Source organism: Plectropomus leopardus, chromosome 22 (assembly GCF_008729295.1).
Source record: "Plectropomus leopardus isolate mb chromosome 22, YSFRI_Pleo_2.0, whole genome shotgun sequence".
Taxonomy (NCBI): Eukaryota; Metazoa; Chordata; class Actinopteri; order Perciformes; family Serranidae; genus Plectropomus; species Plectropomus leopardus.
In genome coordinates this window covers 6,061,249-6,083,697 of record NC_056484.1, presented here as the reverse complement: position 1 = coordinate 6,083,697, position 22,449 = coordinate 6,061,249, and the positions used below count along the sequence as shown (strand labels likewise).

The 22,449-nt window shown below is 42.2% G+C and overlaps 1 protein-coding gene across 2 annotated transcripts in view; it reads right to left on the bottom strand.

The window, feature by feature from the left end:
* The window catches only part of magi2a (membrane associated guanylate kinase, WW and PDZ domain containing 2a), a 253,397-nt gene that overhangs the window by 91,466 nt on the left and 139,482 nt on the right, over positions 1-22,449 (bottom strand). For both annotated transcript variants that reach the window (XM_042511080.1, XM_042511081.1), the window contains exon 3: positions 1,932-2,051. In XM_042511080.1, the coding sequence (XP_042367014.1) occupies positions 1,932-2,051 (120 nt within the window). The remainder of the gene's footprint in view (positions 1-1,931; positions 2,052-22,449) is intronic.

The following is a 22,449-nucleotide window of genomic DNA, read 5'->3' as shown; positions in this document are numbered from 1 at the left end:
ACATTTTATGGTTTTATTATATATTTTTTTAATGTTTGAATCCTGGTCACCATTTGCTTTAACTGCTTGTGAGATGAGTACAAAGCCTTTTTCCAGTGAACCTCCGGCAGCGTTTTGTGGACTAAAAACTTCACCTGAACCTCCATTTGCATTAGGGTGAGTATATAATGACTGAACTTTCATTTTTGAGTGAGCTATCCTTTTTACATGACTGCTGCCTGTCTCACCTTCGAGGAAAATCTGGCGTCTCAAGTGCAGTGCTCTAGGTGCTACAGAGGACGGACTTACAGATTTCTAAGGTCTGAATTGTATTTCATTTAAAAGCACTCTTGAAAAGTGGACCCCCTGAGGAGAGAACGGCCAAACCAGTGCCCTTCAGGTAATGTGAGTTTAAGAGCTCGGATTTAGAACCACATCAAAAGAGATTTCTCAGACAAAAAGCGGGAAAAAAATCTATACTATGGTTCCTCCCACAGAGTGACATAATGAGATGTCAGGAGTTCACAGCCTTTCTCAAGGACACTAGCAGCAGGAAATCTACCTGAGAGCTTCCTGTTCTTTGTTAAACCAACTCAAACCTTTCTCCTACTTTTAACAGCCAGCTGATCCTCAATACAGCCCTCCTTTTAAATATCACCCCTCCTGCCTTTCTTTCACATCTAATTGGCCATTAAATTATTAAAATACCTAAAACGCTCAATTATGGCAGAGTGACCACGCAGGAGAAACTCTAACTCCCTCTCCCCGAGCGGCAGCTCCCATCGGCGAAAGGATCTAACACCGCTCCTGGCAACCGACCGTTAAATTGGTCATCTGCCATTTTTGTCTCCTTCTTGCAGTGGTGGCAGGCCGACGGAGAGCGGAGTCAGGTGGGAGAGAAGAAAGTTAGCGTCTGTGTGTTATAATGGCAGGGGTCTCCTGGGAGTTGGAGGTGGCCAGGCTGCGTTTTTTTTTTTTTCCAAGTGGTTTAAATCCAAGCCTGGGGCCTGTCTGACCACAGGAGAGGGGATGGATAGTGTCTGTTTGTTTTGATTAGGCAACTGAAGAGCCACTGCAGCTCGGGCTGAAGGACTGAGCCAAGAGAGAGCCAACATGAAGGTGTGTGTGTGTGTGTGTGTGTGTGTGTGCTGGCTTCTCTTCATTCAGAATTTACAGAGGATTCCTCACGGTGTCCTCCATGACTGATGACACTCTTTTCTCCTCACAGCCAAACGATGGATGGATGGGAGCTACTTTTGAGTGCTGTGTGTGGACGTGGAGTGATGAGCTCGTCTCAGCATTCATTCAAAATGCTGTCACTCATGCAGAGGGAAAAAATAACGGAGCGATTATTTACACCCGGGTGAGAATAGTCACACTGCAGCTTTTCGGCTATTTACACCCATCCCTACAACGTGTTATTGTGGGTCCCACTGCATGATGTGATTGGCTACAACTTGGCACCTCGATGCACCATAATCATGTATATATGCTAAGGAATTGAGAAATTCACTGAAGAAAGTTTCAACTGGCTGCATTCTGCCATCCTCATCACTCGACACAACTAAATCCCCCTAAATCTTACACACCGGATCTTTAAATACTGGACTTTTATACTGAAGACTGGGATTAAGGTCCTGTGGAAGTCAATGTTGGTTCAGAATTAGTTGAGTTAATATTTTCAGTTTTTAGGATGCACAAATGAACACTGTGTGCATAAACTTTAGCAGATTAGTTTTTGTTAACATCATATTTCAATGTTGCTGGGACGCCCAGAAATATTTACACCCACATGCAAATGGCATTATTTGCTACAGACACCTGGGTGCTAATAGCATCTGCCAAATAAAAATGCCCGGGGTGCCACATCGCAGCATAAACTCCATCAAAAAATTGGAATCCCACAAAGACGAATGTCCGCAATCACAAGCGTGACTTCACTAAATCCTTACCTTCATATGTTCCGCTCTCTAGCAGGGCTCCACTTTTCTCCAATTCCATAAACCGGTCAACGGTCACGAAATTATAATCCACCCCCGGGACCTCTCCTTCCTTGGGCTGCCTGGTTGTGCCTGCAGGAGATAAGAGAGGAGAGTTAGAGCCGCTGGAGCTTTGAACGCCTCATCACTGCTGAATGAGAGGGGAGACTTTAAGTAAGACTGAGTCACCGTCGAGTGTTTTTAGAAAAGATCAGACCATGCCGGAGCAGAAACACGCTGACCCTGACCCAGCTCTATTCATTAAGTGCCTTCTTTCTTCCTTTTTGTCCTTTTTACTTCTTGCAAGGCTGAGGCTGAATATTTGAGCGGCGTGCTTTCAAAGGGGGAGGAGTGGCAAGGTAGCTAAGTGATGCAATTTGGACGCCAAGAGGAGAAATCAAGTCCATTTGCATGGAGCTGACAGCATGTCGAGGACTCCCTGACAGGCGCTGCAGCTCCGCCAGCTGAGTGCAACACCGGAGTGATGAAAATATTTTACCCTGTAGTAGCAGAATTTGAAGTCACCAACACCTCCAGCATCTCTTCTCCAGTTCCTAAAACAATGTGTGTCAAAGTATTTATGATGTTTAACTGAAGTACAAACGGCTTCCTAAATACTTCCTCATCACCGTGTGCTAATTAGACTTGTTAAATCTGATCCCGGCTGTGATAACACGCAGGCACTCTACCCCCGAGGTGCCAAATGGGTTTTTCACATCTGAGCGAGGGTTGTTCACACTAAAAGAGGAGCCCGTATAACACACTTGTTAGACCCTCACTACAGCATATAAAGTATCCATCTGTGTGTTTTAAAGTTAGCAGGGGAGCGACTGTGCCACTGATCGCCCCCGGTAGGTGGTGTGGGGGTGATTGGACTTTAAAAGGCCAACTGACATCACTCCCACATAACTAAACAAGACCGGGACAATGCTTGTGCTGTGATTGGCCCACGGAGGGACAGGAAGATACAGGAAAATCTCCCACATGATGATTACCAAACTTTCAGTGACACAAAAAAAGGTAATCAGAGTCGTACTGATACTGGCATTGTTTGTTTCTGCAAACCACATACATTACTTTTGTGCATTTCTTATCTATCGTATCAGTAGGCGGGTTTCCATTAACCCTCAAACAGAGCAATTGAAATCGCGAATATAAAATACGCTTAATGGAGACACGACAATTTTGAAAAAACTCCCATTTATTGTAAAAAAGGTTTTTCTGCTCGCATGAGGTGGCATTTCAGGCAATATGAAAAAGCCATATTTTTATTCATATATTCATACGTGGCCGCTCCTACGTATCAGGGGCTTGCCCTTATATTATTGGATAAAACACGCTTACATCATCTTCGATTGGAAATAATGACAGTTAGTGCGGTGGCTGCAACAGAAATAAACCTGCTATGTTTTGAACATCCATCATCATGCTCCTTGGAATGTTATTGTGAGAGGAGAAAGAGGAGAAAGAGGAGAAAGAGGAGAAAGAGGAGAAAGGAGAAAACGTCATTTCAAAAATATTGCTTATTTTTTTGCGAAAATCTGTTAAGGAAACCCGGCTGATGTTTCTAAAGTTAAGAAGTTTTTTTATTACGTGTATATGAGCTGGCTTTGTCATTGGAAGGAGGAGGGGATGGTGACACTTCAGGGGGGTGGCTGCCAATCTGCAGACCGCTGTTCGAGATCGACAAACAAACAAAAAAAGAGGTGGTTTTTAGCCAGACAACAGCAGCAATTCAAGCCATAATTGTGCAGCTAAAACCGTGTAGTCTGAGCAAAAACATGATCTTTTCTAGGGCTGCCCCTTAAAAATTGGAGACCCTCAGTCGACTGAGATTGCCTCAAGTTGAGCAGTTGTTTTTTTCTGTGCAGTGTACTTCTAGATGCGTTTTGGTCCCCAGATTTAGCTGCAGAGTGAGTGCTCTTGATTATGTACCTAATCTTTGCAGCTGCGGACGTGCAGGCAGCGGCACAGAGAGAGAACGAGAGACTGTACCACACGGTGATGAAATGGGGAATTTAAAGCTCACAGCAAGTTAATAGGACACGGTATCTGGCTTTTGTTGATATCTAGTGTTGGCAAAAAATGATGTCGCACATTTGCGATCCCTTTTAGTTTCCTTTTTCTGTGGTGCGCCAACCTTTGAACAACACTGTCATTGCCACAAATGCTGACAATCCCAGCACCAAGAAGATCATCTCTATCATCTGGGCAGAACGATGTCTGAAGAAAGTTGAATCCAAATGTTTGGCCTAAAATCTTGATTGAAGACGTCTGAACTGAAGATGCTTTTCATGAGAAAAAGCGAAACCTCTTCAATCAAGACTCTGGTCCAGAGATCCGGCTTCAACTTTCTCCAGACAGCATCAAACAACATAATGAATAGAAAACGATTCTAAATGAGGCCATTAAGCTGCTCGCCAAGCCTTTCCAAAGTTCCCTTGTTAATATGCTGATTAATTGGTCCTTAAGTACAGAAAATAAAGCCACAAAAATCTCCACAATCAGCTCGTCTGATGAAGACTGCCGAGGTTGATCTGTTTTGTTGTTTACAAAATATTCAGTCGGTAAAGTCACTTTCTTTCACAAGCAATCAAGCTGTCAAACATAACTAGTGTACGGATTAAAGTTGGACCCTGTTTGCACTTTTTCAGACCTCAAAGAGTAAACTCACTGACGACGACCTTCGAAGGTAAAACATCAAACCGGAACCTGCTGACTGAGTAATTTGTAAGCGCTTATGAGAGCAAATGAGCAGCGGGGAACGCTGATATTTACCAGAAAAAATGTATGTGGGTGTGTGCGTTTGTGTCGCACCTCCAGCGGAGACTTCCTTGATTGTGTCTGTCGGTATGGGGGCTTGTGTACCCGTCAGATTAGCCTCCCTCACAGGCAGAGCTACTGACAGAGCGGCACACACACACATTTCAAAGAAGACCTTTGATGTTGCAGCACTATATTTAGCTGCGTCTTCTGGAGGGGACTTCTCTCGGGTGACAATTTCTAAAAGGAGGCAACCACAATGCCTCTCGATTTTCAGTCCTTTGTATGTAGGTCATGATCCTGTGGTGCAAATCAGCGATACTAAAAAGCAGAGAGCTCTGTGAAGAGAGACAGTAATGATGTTGGATATTTTTAGGAAGGTGTATAATTATTATTTACAATGCCTTAACTACAGCAAATTAAGATTAAATACTGCGTCCATCTGTCTGTCAGCCTGCAGGAGCTTGTATTCTCAAATCCCCTCAGGTGTGTTTCTGGATTTGGGCCACTTCAGGAGTGTGGGAAGCTCAGTCTAAAAATAGGTTTTGTTTCTTTCTTTCCTTTTTTTGGCACAGACACATTTGATGTCTGTCAGGCTCTTGTTTAGTGGGAGACAGGTTGAGACAGAGAAATGGAGAGAGATCTCAAAGATAAACTGGGACTCAATCACTTTTTGCAATTAACAAATCTCTCTCGCAAATCTGCGAGAAGCATTTTAGCTTCTTCTGGACACGTTTGTGCAGGTGAATTTTCTCTGTTACCGTCAGGACATCGTTACGTTTACCTACCTGTAAGACCGTCCGCCATTTCAAATCTTTTATTCCCTTTGCGATTTGTATTTTAAATTCTCTTTGAATGTTTTTTTAAAATGTATTATTGTTTTTTATTATGTATTTTATTAATAATCAAACTTAACTTCCCTCTACTTATAGATTCCTTTATTTCTCTGAACTTGGAATATTTCAAATTTTTATTTACTGACAAAGAGAGAAACTCCAGCACACTGTCCTATTTACTGCCGACATATTTATTGAGTGAAAAAAACAAAAAAAAAAAAAACGTTTTGGTCTAGCAGACCTTCATTACCCAATGCTGTTCAATTCTAGGACAACCTGGTGTATTATCCAGAACTACAATAACACAGATATAATTAACCCTGCTTCCTAAAGAAGCCGATTTGCTGTTGTTTGCTCGGCTCTGTCTGCTCCTGATGAAGGTTTTAAGTAAAACTAAAAAATAGCCGCCTCATAATGCTTACAATCAGTTACATCATTTCTCTGTGAGCTCTTTGCAACACTAAAAAAACATAAATAAAAACTCTACAAGCAGTAAAGAGCTGCATGAACTTCTATCAGTAAGATGAATTTGATTTCCCCACGTGAGTCCTGATGATGCAGGATGACAAACGCTGAAATTGTCCAATCAACGAGTTAACTGTCTGCCGCCAGAACCTCATGTTTACTCCTCTCGGTTAATTTGTAAAAAAAAGGTCTGTGCAAACACGATCTGAACTAGAACTAAAATGCAACAATGTATCATTTTCCCCCCCTCTTAGTCCCGACCAAATGAACCGAGCTGCAGGTGTGAAAGCGCCCTGACACTGCAAATATACCCCTGACTTTACTGATTACTTCAGCTATTAATGAGTCAACTGCAACTGTTGGTTTAGTATCCTTCCTGCTGTCGCTCTGTGTCGCAAAGTGAATAAAAGAATGCAAAGACAATTTGGGCTACACTGCGATTAAAGCATGACACAAAACGACGCCGCCATCAACAGATGACATCTGACGCTATAAATCAGTCCCTACGCTGGGAGCATCATCTGCCGTGCGCCATTACACAGAAGTATAAATTCTCCTTTAAACTTTACTGCTGCTTCCAGCAGTCTCCGCAGACAATAAACACATCACGACAATGAAAGTGAATAACAGGTCATTTGTCCCTCGATGCAACTGTGCGGGGAACATTCATGGGAACCGTTTCATTACTTGGGATGTGAGTCGACAAACAGAAAAAGGGCACAGAGATAAATTTTAATCCCGATACCCCGGACACGTGGTAAATGTGGAATAAAGGGCACACTGTTCCATCGCCTTTGGGACTGCCCAAATGTTAAGGCTTTCTGGAAGGAGGTTTCGGCGATCCTGTCATATGCCACGGGCGTAAAGTTAATTATATGTCCAAAATTATGTATTTTTGGTATTTTTCCTGTAAATTGTAAATTAAGCAAGGCAGATAATAAAATGACTATCTACTGTTTACTACAAGCAAAACACACCAAAGCAAATCCTGGAGAGTCTCCTACCAGACCGAGCTCACAAGCAGGTCTGTCACGCTCTATTGCCCTTGAAAAACTAACGTTTCTAATTAAGGATAAATATTCTACCTTGGTAAAGATACAGGGGCATCTTGTGAAATTTCTAGAAGGTTACAGAAGTTGAGAACTTGTTTTAATCATTTGATGACAACATAATTATGTACATTTCTATTTGCTGTTTTTCTTTCTTTTGAACCATTAATAATTGTATCGTTAACATTTTTAATCCCTGATTATTTATTTTAGACCTTAAAAAACACTCACTGTGATGTCCTGTCTTGGCAGTTTTTTTAATCCTTTGAAACCTGAGCAAGATGTCTTGAAAGAATGGAGAGAAGGCAACAAGCAACTTAACAAGACATGACCCAAAATTTAGCCAAAAAATAAGAAAAGAAAATAAGAAAAATAAAAATAAGAAAATTACCTGAAAATATATGAAAAAAAAGTAAAAACCAAACAAAAAAATGACATAAAAAATTCATAAAAAATTCTAAATTATATATATATATATATATATATATATATATATATATAACAACAAAAATTGTTTAAAAAGAAAGAGAAAAAGGGCACAAAGTGAGAGACAGGGAGTGTTGATGATGGCCGTTGAGATCGTGGTGGTAGGAGTAAGAGGAAAGCGTGGACAGAAAGAGAGATGCATGAAGGGAGGCAGCACGTGTTAGAGATGAGGGAGCAGTTAAGCTGTAGCGTGGGCCGAGGCTCTCATAGCCTCCAGCCACCCTGCTGCTCTCCACTACGTCCTCGAGCCACATTCAACCACAGGCCACAAGTCCCAACTCTCACTTGTGCAGCCGAGCACCATTACCGAATGCCCCGGTCACAGCTAACACCTGTAGTGGTTTCATACTGGGAGCAGTGCTCCTACAGAATACATTAACACCGCTCAAAGCCATTCCTACGTTAATAAAACACACTGTATCAGATGCATGACCTCTGTGTTCGGCTTCCATTTGCACAGTAAAAACACTATAACCTGAGCACAATGGGAACCTGAGATAACTGTAGGCAATATAAAAAGGCTCAACAGGGACCCAGACAATCTGTGGAAAGCGGAAACATTGGCCTCTATTTGAAACAAAGGATTTATATCCAGAGAATATCCCGAGGCATCACAGAGAGAGATTGCACTGTGTATTCATGACGAGGAAAAGCGTGTGTAAAGACCCTGAGGAAATGATTATACCACGAGCATTTAAACTAATCATTTCCATACAGTTACGTAGAAGGGAGGCGAGACAAAAGAGGAAAATATCAGAAGTGACACAAACTTTTGTCTCTAATGTGTTTGTTTTATACCGAGTGTGAATTGTATTCCTCGTAGTGTAATGTCCTGTTACTAAATATAGGCAGAGACGAAGGAAATACCAGAGATAATGCATGACTAATAAGCAGAAGTGTAATGTAAGAGCACTTTCACAGGCTAAAAGGTAAGTGTTTTTAGGGAGAAAATTAAGGAAATGAGTAGAGGAGAAATGGGACAGAATGTCCAGCCGTACTGTCTCGAGGTTTTGTAACATAATAATAATGTCTCTTTCTCAGAACTGGAGCAGCTGAAACCGACCAAAACACACTAATATGACCACATTAATGCTACAAAAAGAAAAAAAAAGAGCAAAATGTGGGCCTATGTAGCCAAAAATGCACAACATCAGTCCAGCAACAGCCCTACTTTGGTATGCTGGAGGGAATAAATCAGGAATGAGACTCAGGATAAATGATGCTTCAGAATTTAACCAAATAAACTGGCTTGACTGCCACCACTGTCATCACTGGGTGGTTATCAAAAATGACCTGGTCCAGCACTGGCCTGAACTTGAACTTGACAACTTTCAGTTGTCCAACTCTGCTGAGACTCTGGATAAATGACGCCCCAGAATCGGGCTGAATAAACTTGCCCAGTTCCCAGTAGGGATGCAAAATATTAGATTTTTTGTTGATATTCAGTATACTGACATACAACAACTCATTTAGCCGATATATACCCCTAATTATAGTGATAATCAAGTCTCTTCTGCAGTGGCATTAACAATGGCCCACCAGCAGATTGAGACATGAAATAAAATGTTATTAAGTGTTTAATATTCATTTATTGTGCAAAATAAGAAAAAAAAAACCTTCAATTCAGGATTGATGTTTTGTACATGTTTGCTTTGTCAATAAAAAAAATTGGTTTGTGATATCAGCAGATTGGCCGATTCCAATCTTCCATTTTAAACCTAATATCTGCCGATACCAATAACGTGCCAATAATATCATGCATCCCTCGTGCCCACGTTGCAATCAATGGGCGGTTATCAAAAATGACCTGGCCCAGCATTAGCCCAAACTTGGCCCACTGGAAGAAATCAATTGGGCCATGTTCGGTTGCCCGACTCAGCTGAGACTCGGGACGAATGACGCTTCAGTTCTGACTGCCAACACTGCCGCACTGAGCAGTTTTAAAAAAATGAACTGGCCCAGCATCGGCTCAAACTCAGCATGCCAGAAAAAAATCGTGTCTAATTCCGACTGCCAACGCTTCCATCACTTGGGATTTTCTTTCTACTTCTTTCTACTTCTACTGATAAGTGTTAGTCGTGTTGGTGGTCTTGCCATCAGCTCCCTGAAAGATTGCTAAAAGACATTAAAAAGACTAAATTCTGACACACTCTTACATCTAAAGACAATGTGAGTTTTTAGTTTTTAGATTTTGCAAAGACTGGAAATCTTGAAGGGATGCTATCTCTAAGACTACAACTACCAGCTACCTTTTAAGATTACTTACCAACCTGCTTCTGGTGGAAAGTATTACACTAAACTCACTTTCGGAAATATGACATATCTACAATGCCTTTTGTATCTCCAAAAACACTTAACTCTAGAAACACAAGATAAAGGGCGTCACCTCTACAGTATTGTCTTGTTCTTGACTATATTTGAGTAAAAAATATATACAATCAGCAAATGTAAGCACGCTAACAGCGTAAACTAAGATGGTACAGGGTTAATATTATACCTGCTAAACAGCAACTGTTTTGGCAGACAAGATTTCTATTGTTATTGCTGGAATTAAGTGAAGCTCAGCAACAGGTGACTGTTTTCCCGAATGCACCAACAATTGGTGGCAGTAAAAGCAAACCTAAATTCATTAAACAACGAGAGAGCCAAATATATTTTACTGTTATTGCTGTAGCTTTGGGTGGACATTAACGTTGAGCAGCTTGTTGGCATCGCTAAATTATTGCCTCGCCTCTGGTTTAAATACAAACACAGAGTAAAATACAGGCAATGTAAAACATTCACTGAGTGTTTTTTACTCAGTTTACTGTAGTATATATATATATATATATATATATATATATGTATCTGAATATTGCCGAGTTATTTTCTGTGTTGTATGATGAAATATGTAGTCAGTGAGGAGTCAGACTTTAAAACAGAACAAGGCTGTATTCATGCTAAAGTCTCTCCTCTCTGTTGTTTAACTCGTCGAACTTGTGTGTGTAAATTTCTGCTCTACGCTTTGAAATGCACAAAGTCACAGAAATTTCATCCAGCTATTGACTCACAGTCTCTCCTGCACAATCTCAGCTTTGTCACAGCTCTAAAAGTCATCTCATTAGATTTACGCCTGACGTTTAAGGAAAAGCAAGGCCCAAATCATTGAGGGAGCATGTTTTAGTATTCTGGAGCAGCTTTTTGTAATGATTTTCAATGGGAGTGAAGCTATTTTGCATTGCTGGCTGTCGTGTGTTTTTGCAGGAGAGCCCTGAACCCCTGGAGTTGAAAAAACTTCAACTGAGAGTGAAAAAAGGGGCGCCGAATGGCGTGATTCGGCGGCAAAAAGCACCCTGTCTAGTCAGGGCAGACTTAAACAAACAATGGCAGTGTGATGCGCTTTGTTTTGGTAAATTTGATTTATTACAGTTTGTTTCATTTGCTGCTGCTGATAACGTGAAAAAACTATCTACGTCAAGTGCATTTGACCTGGTTGTGGTTTGTGTGTCATAAAAGCATTGCAACAAGGGTAAACTGTAGTCAGGGGCAACAGACAGGATCAGCTAGCCTTTAGCGTCCAGCAGTGTACTGTTATTACAGCCCAATGTTGTGGACAATTGCCTCAGGCCGGATGTATAAAGCAGGTCCTGCCCTTTTACGCCCTAACCCCTCTGTTTTGACTGGCCACGACAGTGTCAGCACGGCCTATTGTAACCACCCTAATCTCGCCATTAGCCAATTAGGAAGTGACGGGCAGCTGTAATGCCCCTGCATTAGAGGGATGGATTAGTTTGCCATTCAGCGCCTGCCTGCCGCCTGCGGGCAAATGGACCGACGAAGGACAGTGAACCGCAGCAGCGCGCCACCAAAAGCTGCTTTCGCTGCACTTTGCCTTCACAGACAGCAAGTGTGGCGATGTGCTTATTCACTGTTTTCACCGATGATGCAGAGCAGGGTCTTAATCAACTGTGATTACATATCATTTAAGCGGTAATAAAGTCTATTGAGCAGGAAGTGCAGAGGAGGTTGCTGTTCTCACTGAGCTGGTGATGAAAGTTAATATCGCTGCTTTGCAGTTTAATCATATTGACTGGTTTCGCTTCTTCGGCAAAGTGCGGATGCAAAAAAACCTAACTTCTTTAGGTTTTTGACCGGAGATCAGGCGTTTTCTCTCTTCTGCTCCACATAATGAGATTTCAGGTTCATTCAAGTTCAAGCGAGTTCAGTGAGAATGACTCCTGTGTTGCTCGCTTGCTTATTGACAGCCAGTAATGTGGGATAGATTGGAGAAAGCCAGGCAGTGAAGCACGCTCCCCCTGCCTTTTGGCCCTCTGCCGCCCTCCTCTGAATTCCATTAATAGTTCTGCCCTCCAGGAGGTGCTGGGTGGACCGCCTGTAACACAGCCAGTGATATTGATGACTGCATACTCCCCCAAGGAGACAGGAAAGGAAAGGGAGAGTGGAGATGGCGGATAAAGAGATACAGAAGTAGTAAAAATGGGGATGCATAGAATGAATTATCATGGAGGCCAGTATTTATAACGCTAAAGGTATTAATCTCTGTTCACACTCACTACAAAACACATAATTGCAGATCACGTATACAACACTGACTGTAATATAACCCCTCTGGAAGCAGCTATATCACCATTTAAATCTGAGATTTTTATACCGCGACACTCTCAAAGTGTTCCATAAATAATTTATTTTAAAGGGCACTCAAGAGGCAAACTAGCCGAAATAAAGTGGAGAAACTGCATAAGAACTACTTACATCTTCCCTCAGACTTAACATATCTTTTTTATTTGTATTTCCTCTGAGCAAATAATCTCTTGGGGATTTGTTCTCTGCAAAACATTTTGCATGATATTCCCTCTGCAGCTGTTTCTCGTTGCTTGTCAACTCAAAGTCGCCAAAACGTGAAAAATTCTGTAATAAGATTCTCTGTTCGACCAAAAACTCTCATTGGGCCTAAAAGAGCGTTTCCTCCTTGAATCCTATTGTAAATAAGGAACAGTCATGCATAGATACTATTGCAAAGATGCTAATGGATATAAAAAGTCACAGTGACACTGTTACTGCGAGCTCGTGTAAGAAGATCAAGGAGCGCTGCTTCAAGTCTAATTTATTCAAACACACATGTCAGAGTGAAGCCGGAGCAGAAGCCTCAAATCCTGCCAAACGACATTAAGTGAGGACAGGTGGCAGCATCTGATAATGTAAAACAGCCTGTCACTATGTGATAAGACTTCCCTGTCATCTGTTAATGCAGGTAAATGATGTATTCAGATGATCCGTTTCCACATCATATGATATTTTCAGCAGTTCTGACATCAGAGTTTAATAAGTTGTATGAATAAATAAAGTAAAAAAGTCATTTGCGTTTCTGAATTATTAGTCACTGTGTAATATATTATAAATTATCATTGGTATTATTAAAATGTGTTAGTTTACTATTCTATAATAATACTTGTAAACAAAAAGAAATTTGTGTTCCCTACAAAAAAAATGCATTGCGACAAAAATGTTCAATGCATTTCGTAATGATGGTCTCCGCAACATTTGCAGTGCCAAATGCAAGGCTGGCCACGTTTAATCTAGACAAACATCTGGTCAAACACAAAATATGTCTCAAAAGAAAAGAGTGTGACTAAGTTCCCTGCAGCAGCCGCGGCTAATAATAGCACACCTGCAGCTAGCAGCGCAGATGCTGAACCCTCAGTGGATATTAAAACTTTAAATAAGGCATCGACAACGTCACCGACATCTTCGGGTGATTCCCAAATTACTTACAAACATGCTATTTAGCATGCTAAAATAGTATGGAAGATTTTCTTCTTTTTGTTATCACATTTTTCAAACTGATACATCGCACAGCTCACACAGTAGACTGTAGATAGACAGCAGCTGAAGGAGCAGCAGTGACGACACCAGCACCTTTCTGAAAAGTTAAAAGCTTTTCAAGTAAAAGTGCTCAGAGCTTCTGCACAAAAAAGTTGTGCGCATACACTCTCCCCTCACTGGGAACAACTGAAACAAGATGCCGTTGCTCAGAAGACAAAAAAAACATTATGCAGACACACGCCGTGAGTTGATAACAAACTAATGTCAGTGAGTTAGTCGCAGCTGCACTCCAGATGCCAACAAATGCAGATAATAAGACAGGAGCATGAAAAACATCCTCCATATCCTCTAAATAATGGCCAGTAATGACACTTTCATCTTAAACTCTTGCTGCCGAGTGAATACAAACTCCCCAGCTCAGTGCAGATGTGACTCCAGAGCCTGTGCACAGCAGTCAAACACTCAACAGAGTGATGAACTACTGCAGAGTCCATGACAGCGGCAGACCGGCTTGTCATCCCAAAGAGCTTTCTGTATTGATTAAGCGCTGAATCAAACACATTTGGGACAAAACGTGGCGGTGAATCCCAAAACTTGGCGGCAACAAGTGAGCCTGACATTCAGGCCTATCCCACACGTGTGACACAGCCAGGATAAATATACACAGTGTAAAAACAACCTACCCCTACACAGGGATGTCATCATCGTATCTGTTATCATTGAGAATCGAATCCTCGTTTCTGTGTCTCTCTCCTGGGATTCCTTCCTTTCATCGCATCTCAAGCTCCCTCTGTTTCTCCTCCAGCTCGCCACTAAAAGAGATCGCCTTTGGTCTTGTGCCGCATCCCAACTTCCATTGAAATCAAAGCCATGTTTGCAAAGGAGGAAGGAGAAAGTTGAAATGAAGGAAAAGAATAAAAAAGGCAAGCAGCGTAATAATTCAGAGCCGTGGAGGAGATTCTTGACAGGCAGCAGCTGAACGAGACGAACTTTAATCTGGAGAGATCCCCCCGAAAATATCAGAGACAACACAAGAAGGCCGTTTCATTTTCTCAGCAGCTACTCCAATTTTTGAAATCCGGGGAGGACCGCGGCACACATCCACACACACAGCGAGCAGGTACAAAGAGAGGAGGAGAAGAGGAGGGAAGAGAGATATACAGAGATTAAAGGAAAGCTGATGTCATCCGTTTGTGGCCCTGGGGTGAAAGTGTGTGCAGTGATCGGCGATGTGAACGTGCTGCTTTGTCAGCCTAATCCCCCCCGGCCACGGCCACGGCAGCGCGGCCACATTACCACCCAATGACACAATCTGTTTGTCAGGACAGCCCGCGCCGCTTTTATTCATTTATAACGTCACGACTGCTTAGCCCCGAAGCCTCGTTCAGCCCGTCCCACCAGAACAACAACCTAACATGTATCCCATCGACCCCCCCATTCAACTCTGCTCTCGATCCAACGCAGCCGACCCTCCCCGGTCCTTCGGTGTCAACAGCTGCAACCAACGAGAGCCAATTTGTTTCCAGTATCCTCCTAGGATCAAGCCTGGGATTTGAACCGGCAGCCCCGCGGGTCAGAGAGGCTGGAATAATCATCACGCTCCGCATGGTGGTAATCATCTCACACTGAGACCTCTTGGCCCTTTAATACCAGAAGCTAAGCTATCTCATACTGCCATCACCTCTCTGGCCCTCTGTGTGTGTGTGTGTGTGTGTGTGTGTGTGTGTGTGTGTGTGTGTGTGTGTGTGTGTGTGTGTGTGTGTGTGTGTGTGTGTGTGTGTGTGTGTGAAGCTCTTTGAAAGCCTTACCTCCACTGTTAGAGCCACAGGAGATTACACCAGCATGGAATATGCTATTATTCCTGTGTTGTCTAATATGAACCCCAGGATGCCTTTGCCTTTATTCACAGGCTTGTGGCATTTTTATGGGAATTTTGTTTCACCTTAAAGGGGCAGTTCACCAAAAAAAAACCAAAACAAAACCAAAAACACATATTTTTCCTTTAACCTATACTGCTATTATTGTAGTGCTGATATGGGATGTCAGCATGGTACGGCAACCTCACTGTACATCTGAAAACTTGCTCATCTAGGTGACGGAAAAGAATGAATACCAGCCCCTGTGGTCGATGTATGAGCAGTCTGTTCTTTGGCAAGCTCAGACTATTATGACCGACCCATCACATCCTCCACCCTATCCTCCACGCACAATACCAGCTCTCGCCCTCTGGAAAATGATACAGAGTTCCCCACTGCAAACATTTCCATGATGTTTTAATAACAGGGTGTGTGCAATATGTGTTCTGTGCAATATTCTGCATGTGCAGTTTGGATTATGTGCAATTTATTGGTGTGATTTGGGACAGCTATTGCTGTTTTGATCCTATGTGGTTTGTTTTATTTGAACTGTGAAGGCATTTATGGGTGAAGCACCTGAATCCAGGACAAATATATTTTGACGTGACGTGACGTGACGTGACGTGACGTGACGTGACGTGACGTGACGTGACGTGACGTGACGTGACGTGACGTGACGTGACGTGACGTGAGTCTAGGTTGTGTGGTGTGAGTGTTGGATATATCAGCTGTAGAGATGTCTGCCTTCTCTACAATATAATAGAACTATAATATAATAGAAGTAAATGGCACTCAGCTTGTGGTGCTTAAAGCACAAAAAAATCTAACTGAAAAACTCAACAGCAATGTCTCTTTCCAGAAATCATGACTCTGTTACTCAAGATAATGCACAGACCTTGCTGTGAGCAGTTTCATGATATAACTATTTTCTTTCTACCAAAATACCAACACGTTCTCATCCCAGGCTTGTCACATGTCGTTGCTTTACAGTGGACGTCCGTGTCTATTTATTACATTTTAGGTATCCTTCTGTGTCTGCTGTTTACGTTCTAGTATGACGCTACCGTGATGTCAACAAATGCACATGGTGAGATGACTCAGCATGTGGTTATGTTTAGGCAACACATGCATATGGAAAGCAACACTGGGATGTCAACGAACACACATGCTGGCATGGATGGTTAGGATTAGGGGAAGGGGACACATGGTTAGGTGTCAAACTCAGACAGGAAGCAAAGACCTATTTTATGAGAATGGGCTGGCCCACAACAAGGTAATTAATAATTAAAACTGGATGTGAAATAAGTCCCCAACACAGCATGCTACACATTACAACACACTACGTTATAATCAAAATAACTCCAAACCACTTCCCTCCCGCTGGCCCTATTGGATTTTCTCTCGTTTTACTGCAGTAGTTGTCGGCAGCATTACAAACTGCTGCCAGCAGGTGCGTTTTATATCCCCCTGGAGATGCCTCTGTTCATCTGTGTCTGATGCCAACGTGCAATGACAAAGCAGCGACATTTGATGAGTTGGATTGTCATCCATTGCGTCATCAGCTGCTGCAACCAGGTGGGTATAATTCCTCAGTGACAGCTGCCTACGTGTGTGTCGGTATTTGACCCTGAAATCACTGACAAAGCAGCGCTATGTGACGAGTTCAGAGTGAGGAAGGGCTGCATATAGAGCCTGTCATTTAGATTAAGAAATGAACAGTTACGAAGCAAGATCCGTAGTTATTCAGGTTTTTGGAACCGTTTCATGAACCTTTATCCTCAATGGACATCAGAGAAAGAGAAAATCCATGGTAGGTTTGTACATATAAATCAGAGTGGGAGCTGTGAGTTAAAAGGCCGTATTTCTTCCTCACACTCGGGTCTGTCGCAACAAGCCTCCCCTGCACTGCAATTAAACTGACAGTGAGGAGAATGACCTCAGCCGGCGAAAGGATTTTCGCCGGGACCTTCCTTCCTAACTAGAAGTGCTGTTTGTAAACTGTCATGACGCATTGTGACTTGTAAAAGCTCTAATGACGGCATTTGATATAAATGAATGAATAAAAACCTCGTGGCTTTATGAGAAGCAAAGTTGACACCTGAAAGAACAAGCATTGATTTTGTTGTCAGTGTTGCATTCAGGGCATCAGGAGTTTCTCATGCCATTAAAATTCACTCTAAAGTTGTCCAAAGGATTTTTTTTTTAAAGTATTCGAGCCAATACAAAGCCATGAATAATGAATAGTAATTTTTTTTAAAACGGCTGCAAATTATTCATGAATTCTATCCTCCTTTCTGTTACTTGCTCAAGGCTAAAAAGAAAAAGTGTTCCTGGAAGGTTCCGGAGTAACGGGCTACGCTCCGAGTAAACAATGGTTTGCGGAAAATGTTTCCATAAATAATAATGAAGGTTGCGTTCAGATAGGCTCCTCTGAAGGTGGGCTGAAGGATGGAGAGGAGTGAGGAGGTGCCAGGTGGTGGTTAGTTTAACAAGAGAAGAGGCGGTTTGTCAGGAGTGGAAGTTTTCTTTACTACGTGTCTACAAGAATTACTGAGGAGTACACTGTGTTTTCTTTGAATGAAATAAGTCAGTTACTTACGAGGGCTTCGAACAGATACAGCCTTTATTTTACTCAGAGGATTGTGAGGGAAACACATATTTGATCGAACTAAACTTAACTGCTGGAAAACTAATTATCAGCGATGGATTCAAATGACTCCTACAAACCATATAATCGGAAAAACACTCACACCGAGGCTAAACTGTTATCTAACTGTCGCTGACGGTTTAAACTGAACTGATTATTTTTGTTGGTTACAAACTCTGTTTCATGCCATAGCATCATGTGACCTATAAAAGCACAAAAAGTGCTTCCATTGCAGTTTGGTGAAATATGGCTTTTGTGAATGGCCTGAAATATGGCCTCATGCAAGCGTACAAACTTTTTTTTGCAATAAATGGGAGTTTTTTCTAAATTGATGTGTTTCCATTAGAGGTATTTTATATTCACAGTTTCAATTTGTGCAGTTTGAGAGTTAATGGGAACCCGCCTAGTGTGAACGTAGCTGAACTTAGCAACAATTTCTACATACACAAACATTAATGTTCCCCTCAGTGGGGTTTGGTGTTTTGCTCAAGGGCATCATGGTAGCACCTAAACAAGGGAACTGGCACCCCTACAACTACCACTGCACACTTTGTACACACCCTGTAGTTTATTTCAGGCCATTAAATGGCCGTTATCAGTTGTTATCAGCCTCACAGATGTGGGTTAGTAGGTTCAGAAGCCTGTTATCAGTCTATTCAATACCCATCAGCAGTTTGTTGGCTTCCACTTTCCTTCGGTTTTGGTGCCTAAATGACTCAAACCTCATCCTCCTGGGTGAAAGAGCTCGACCTATCCACCACTTCATGAAAGCAGCTTTTTGGCAGAACATTGCATTTCATCGTCTGATAAGGGACTATAAGTAGGTGAAGCTGCTCCCTAATAACCCGGACACTTATCACCACTGATAATGACCCTTTAATGGCCTGATAACAGCCAAACCAGGTCCCCAGAGGTCGAGCCACGGCTGCCCCTAACATGATGTTGGTAGCCCTGGTTGACTGTTTTAGCAACATGTTCCCAGATCTTACTTTGATGAGTATAATGTTATTCTAATTGGTACATATGATTGCCAAAATATAAAAATGAGGCCAGCATTAGACAAACTAAAATTACATTTTTATCTCTCTCTCTCTCTCTCGCATCATGTTTGTGTTACTTCAAAAGCTGTAATTGTTTGATGGCCGAGAACCCGGGTTGGATCACCATCAAAAGCAGCATTTTTTTTCCCTTGTCAAACATGACTTCCTCTGCAGCAACAGCTCACTGACTCCAAAATAAATGAACTTTTTAGAAAATCAAACAGCAGGGCACGCAATCACAAACCCCAGCCCTGTTCCCCTCCCCTCTCACTCTCGAGCTGTCACTCTTTTATATTCCCTCTTTGATACAAGTATCCATTAATTCAGGATCCAATTACTTGGATCGCTCCAAGGCTCCTCCCACTCCCCAATCCATCTCGGACTGATCAGCCAATGGACGACTCTCTCCGAGCGACAGATCAAATTCCGCCTCCACAAATAATCCCTCACCAGAAAGCTGCTGCCAGCGCCGCACAAACTTTAATTGGATCCTTTTAATAGTGCTCACTATGGCCACTTTCAGCCATGTAATTAGGTTTCCCTTCCTATAGAGTTTAATGGTTGTGGGGTGAGTGAGTCGAGCACGGGGGGAGAAAAAGAGAGGCAGGGAGAGAGTGAGAGGGTAAAAAAGGCCAGACTTTCAGTTTTACACTAGGCTTAATCCAATTTCACCCACAGAGAAATCATCGCATGCCGTATATACTTTTTCAATGGGGTTTTTATGGGCCACCATAAAAACCATAGACTAGTGTTGAATATCCAGCCTCATTGATTTTTTGGCTGTGAGAGAAGTGGCCCTCCCGTGCTCACAGTCTCTCCTTTTTTTTTTGGGCCTACACCTGTTCCAACCGGCTCCCCTAGCTAATGCGAAGCTCCACATGGGGGGAAAAACCGATTCCCTGAACGCCGCCACCAAAACTCCCCGCACAGAATGTAAATGACGGGATTTCTGGAATGATTAATTTCCTCCACTTGTGAGGCGATTAGGGGGAGTCAATCAAATGAATAATATATGTATAAGAACTCTATCAAAAGGCAGTGGCACAGACACATGGATGAATGGATGATGGGAGAACAGTAAGCAGCTTAATGACAATAAATACAAAGAGACACACCCCTGAGGGAGAGAGGGAGACGACTGGCGGAGAGGAGAGAGTGAGTGAGGAGAGAGGTGTAATGGCACTACAGTAGATGGATGGGTCACTCACCCGTCCAGGTGAGAAAGGACATTCTGTAATTCTAGGTGACGGCTCTGACAGTTCATACCTCAGCGGCAAGAAAAAAAAGTGTTTGTTTACACCTGAAAGTTGATTTCGAACTGTGCTCATCATGAAGACTGATCATCTCGCCCTTAAAAATGGCCGGCGCTAAAAACAACAGCAGGGCAGTCCATCACCACCCACATGGCCAAATGATTAGACAGCACATTTCCATAAACATCTCTGTCATTAATTCACATTTCTGACTTGTAAATACAGTTCACATAAACAGCAAAATCATATCTGGCTCTAGGAAACCTCCAAAACATATGTGACGTGGACCATCCAATCTAAACAACACACAAGTGCCTGAAGACACATTAGCCATGTCCATGTTTCAAGGGAAATAAACATATCTAGTCAATATAGAGCCATATTAACCATGCACATTATTCTTTAACCTCAACATACAACAGGTAATTTGAGGGGGTATGCCGACCCCCTTCTTAAGAAAATGACCACAGTATGTCCCTTCGGATAGCCTGCCATCCCTCTCCATCACTCCTTAGGTCACTACTTTGAAGACAAATGCCAAATATCTCTCAATCCGGCTTCTCAATGTGAAGATCTACGGCTTATGTGACACTTAAATACAATAACTCAAATGTAGAGCATTGGCTGGACGAAAAAAATAGGCTATTTCATGACATCATTGGACTTTAGGAAACTATTATTACTATTTATAACAGTTTTCTGACATTACTGACAAAATATTTACTGATTATTTTAGACAATATAATGAAAACAACAGAAAGTTGCAGCCGTACGCAGCTCCAGAACACCAGAAACATTTGAAAGCAGCAGTAGCAGCTTATAACTGAGGAAAGAGAGTCTGTGTGGTGACTCCAGCAGAACATATGTGTCTCTCTGGGAAACAGACCAGAGATTTCTCATATCACCTGTGTCGGGAATGCCAAGTGGCATCTGTAAAAGAGAGGAAGCGTGAAATAAGGAAGAACAGGAGAGAAGAAGAAAAATGGCAGCAAGAAAAAGGGATTGTCTTTTTACATGACACAGTTTTTTTTTCATTGATACGAAGCATTCACCCCACTGCCACAACACTGAAAAGCATTATAAGGTTACAATGTATGCTATAAAGCATACGGCAGCATAAAATCACCAGCACGACCATCTGGCTGCAGCTTAATTAAATACACTTAATCACATTCGAGCATATGCAACACATTCGTATGCAGCGGCGGTGTAGCAGGGAGACGAAAAATAAAAATCCATTTTGATTAAGACAAAAGGACAAATTTTTGAGTGGCACAAAACATCATTACAGCCACAGTGGCGGAGTATTATGAAACGATGGCTCTCAAAGTGATTCATTCATCACTCCTGTTATGTTAACCTTTCTCCGTCTCCCACCTGCTGGAAACCTCACGCATTAATCTGCCTCCTTGTGTTAGCGCTAATGACGGCTGAATGGAGAGCATGAGCCGCACACGTGTCGAGGCCGTGAATCACACACACTTCTGAATCGCACGCACTTCTGAATGGCAGGTGAGCAGAATGAATGTATGTATTATTCATAAAGGTTGCGTGTATGATTGTGTGTGTGTGTGTGTGTGTGTGTGTGTGCGTGTGTGTGTCTGAGGGAGGAAAGGCTTCCAAAAAATGAATATAATTGTCACGGCACTTAAATACACCTCACTATGCATTGAACGTCCACTCCTCTGATCTGTGAATACAATGTGTTCGATTTATTTGCAAACAGTCAAATCAACTGTGAAAAAGTGAATCATGCTGCAGTGTTTGAGAGGTTGCTATATGCACTTCTCCATACATTTTATCTTTGGAATCCATTGTAACTACAGTCACATATTTTATAACAGCAACATTTTGGATAAACCTAATTCATTTCAGACTGTGGATTTGCTCATGGAGGCAAAGCAAATCTACATGGAGCTCTGGTTTGTGAATTTTTTGACACTGACCAGCTGCAAAGCGTCTTAACTGTGGTGACCTTTGAGGAAAGCGGCTGGTCACAATGACATTTCAAATCAAGTGGTGAGGTCACTTTACTTTTTAAAGATGCTCTTAAAGAGTAACTTAACCCCCAACTTTTGACTTGAGTGCCTCGCTAAGATGCCAGATTTGGTGCCTAAACCAGGGAGGAACTGGAAGGTTGGCACGACACTTTTGTGACAACAGTGACCTGATTTAATCCATAAACACCATATTACCGCAGTGCAGAGCAGCGGCGATTAACTAGCCGGGGAGCATGACTTCATTTTCTACTTAGGACACCCTTTTTCCAAAAT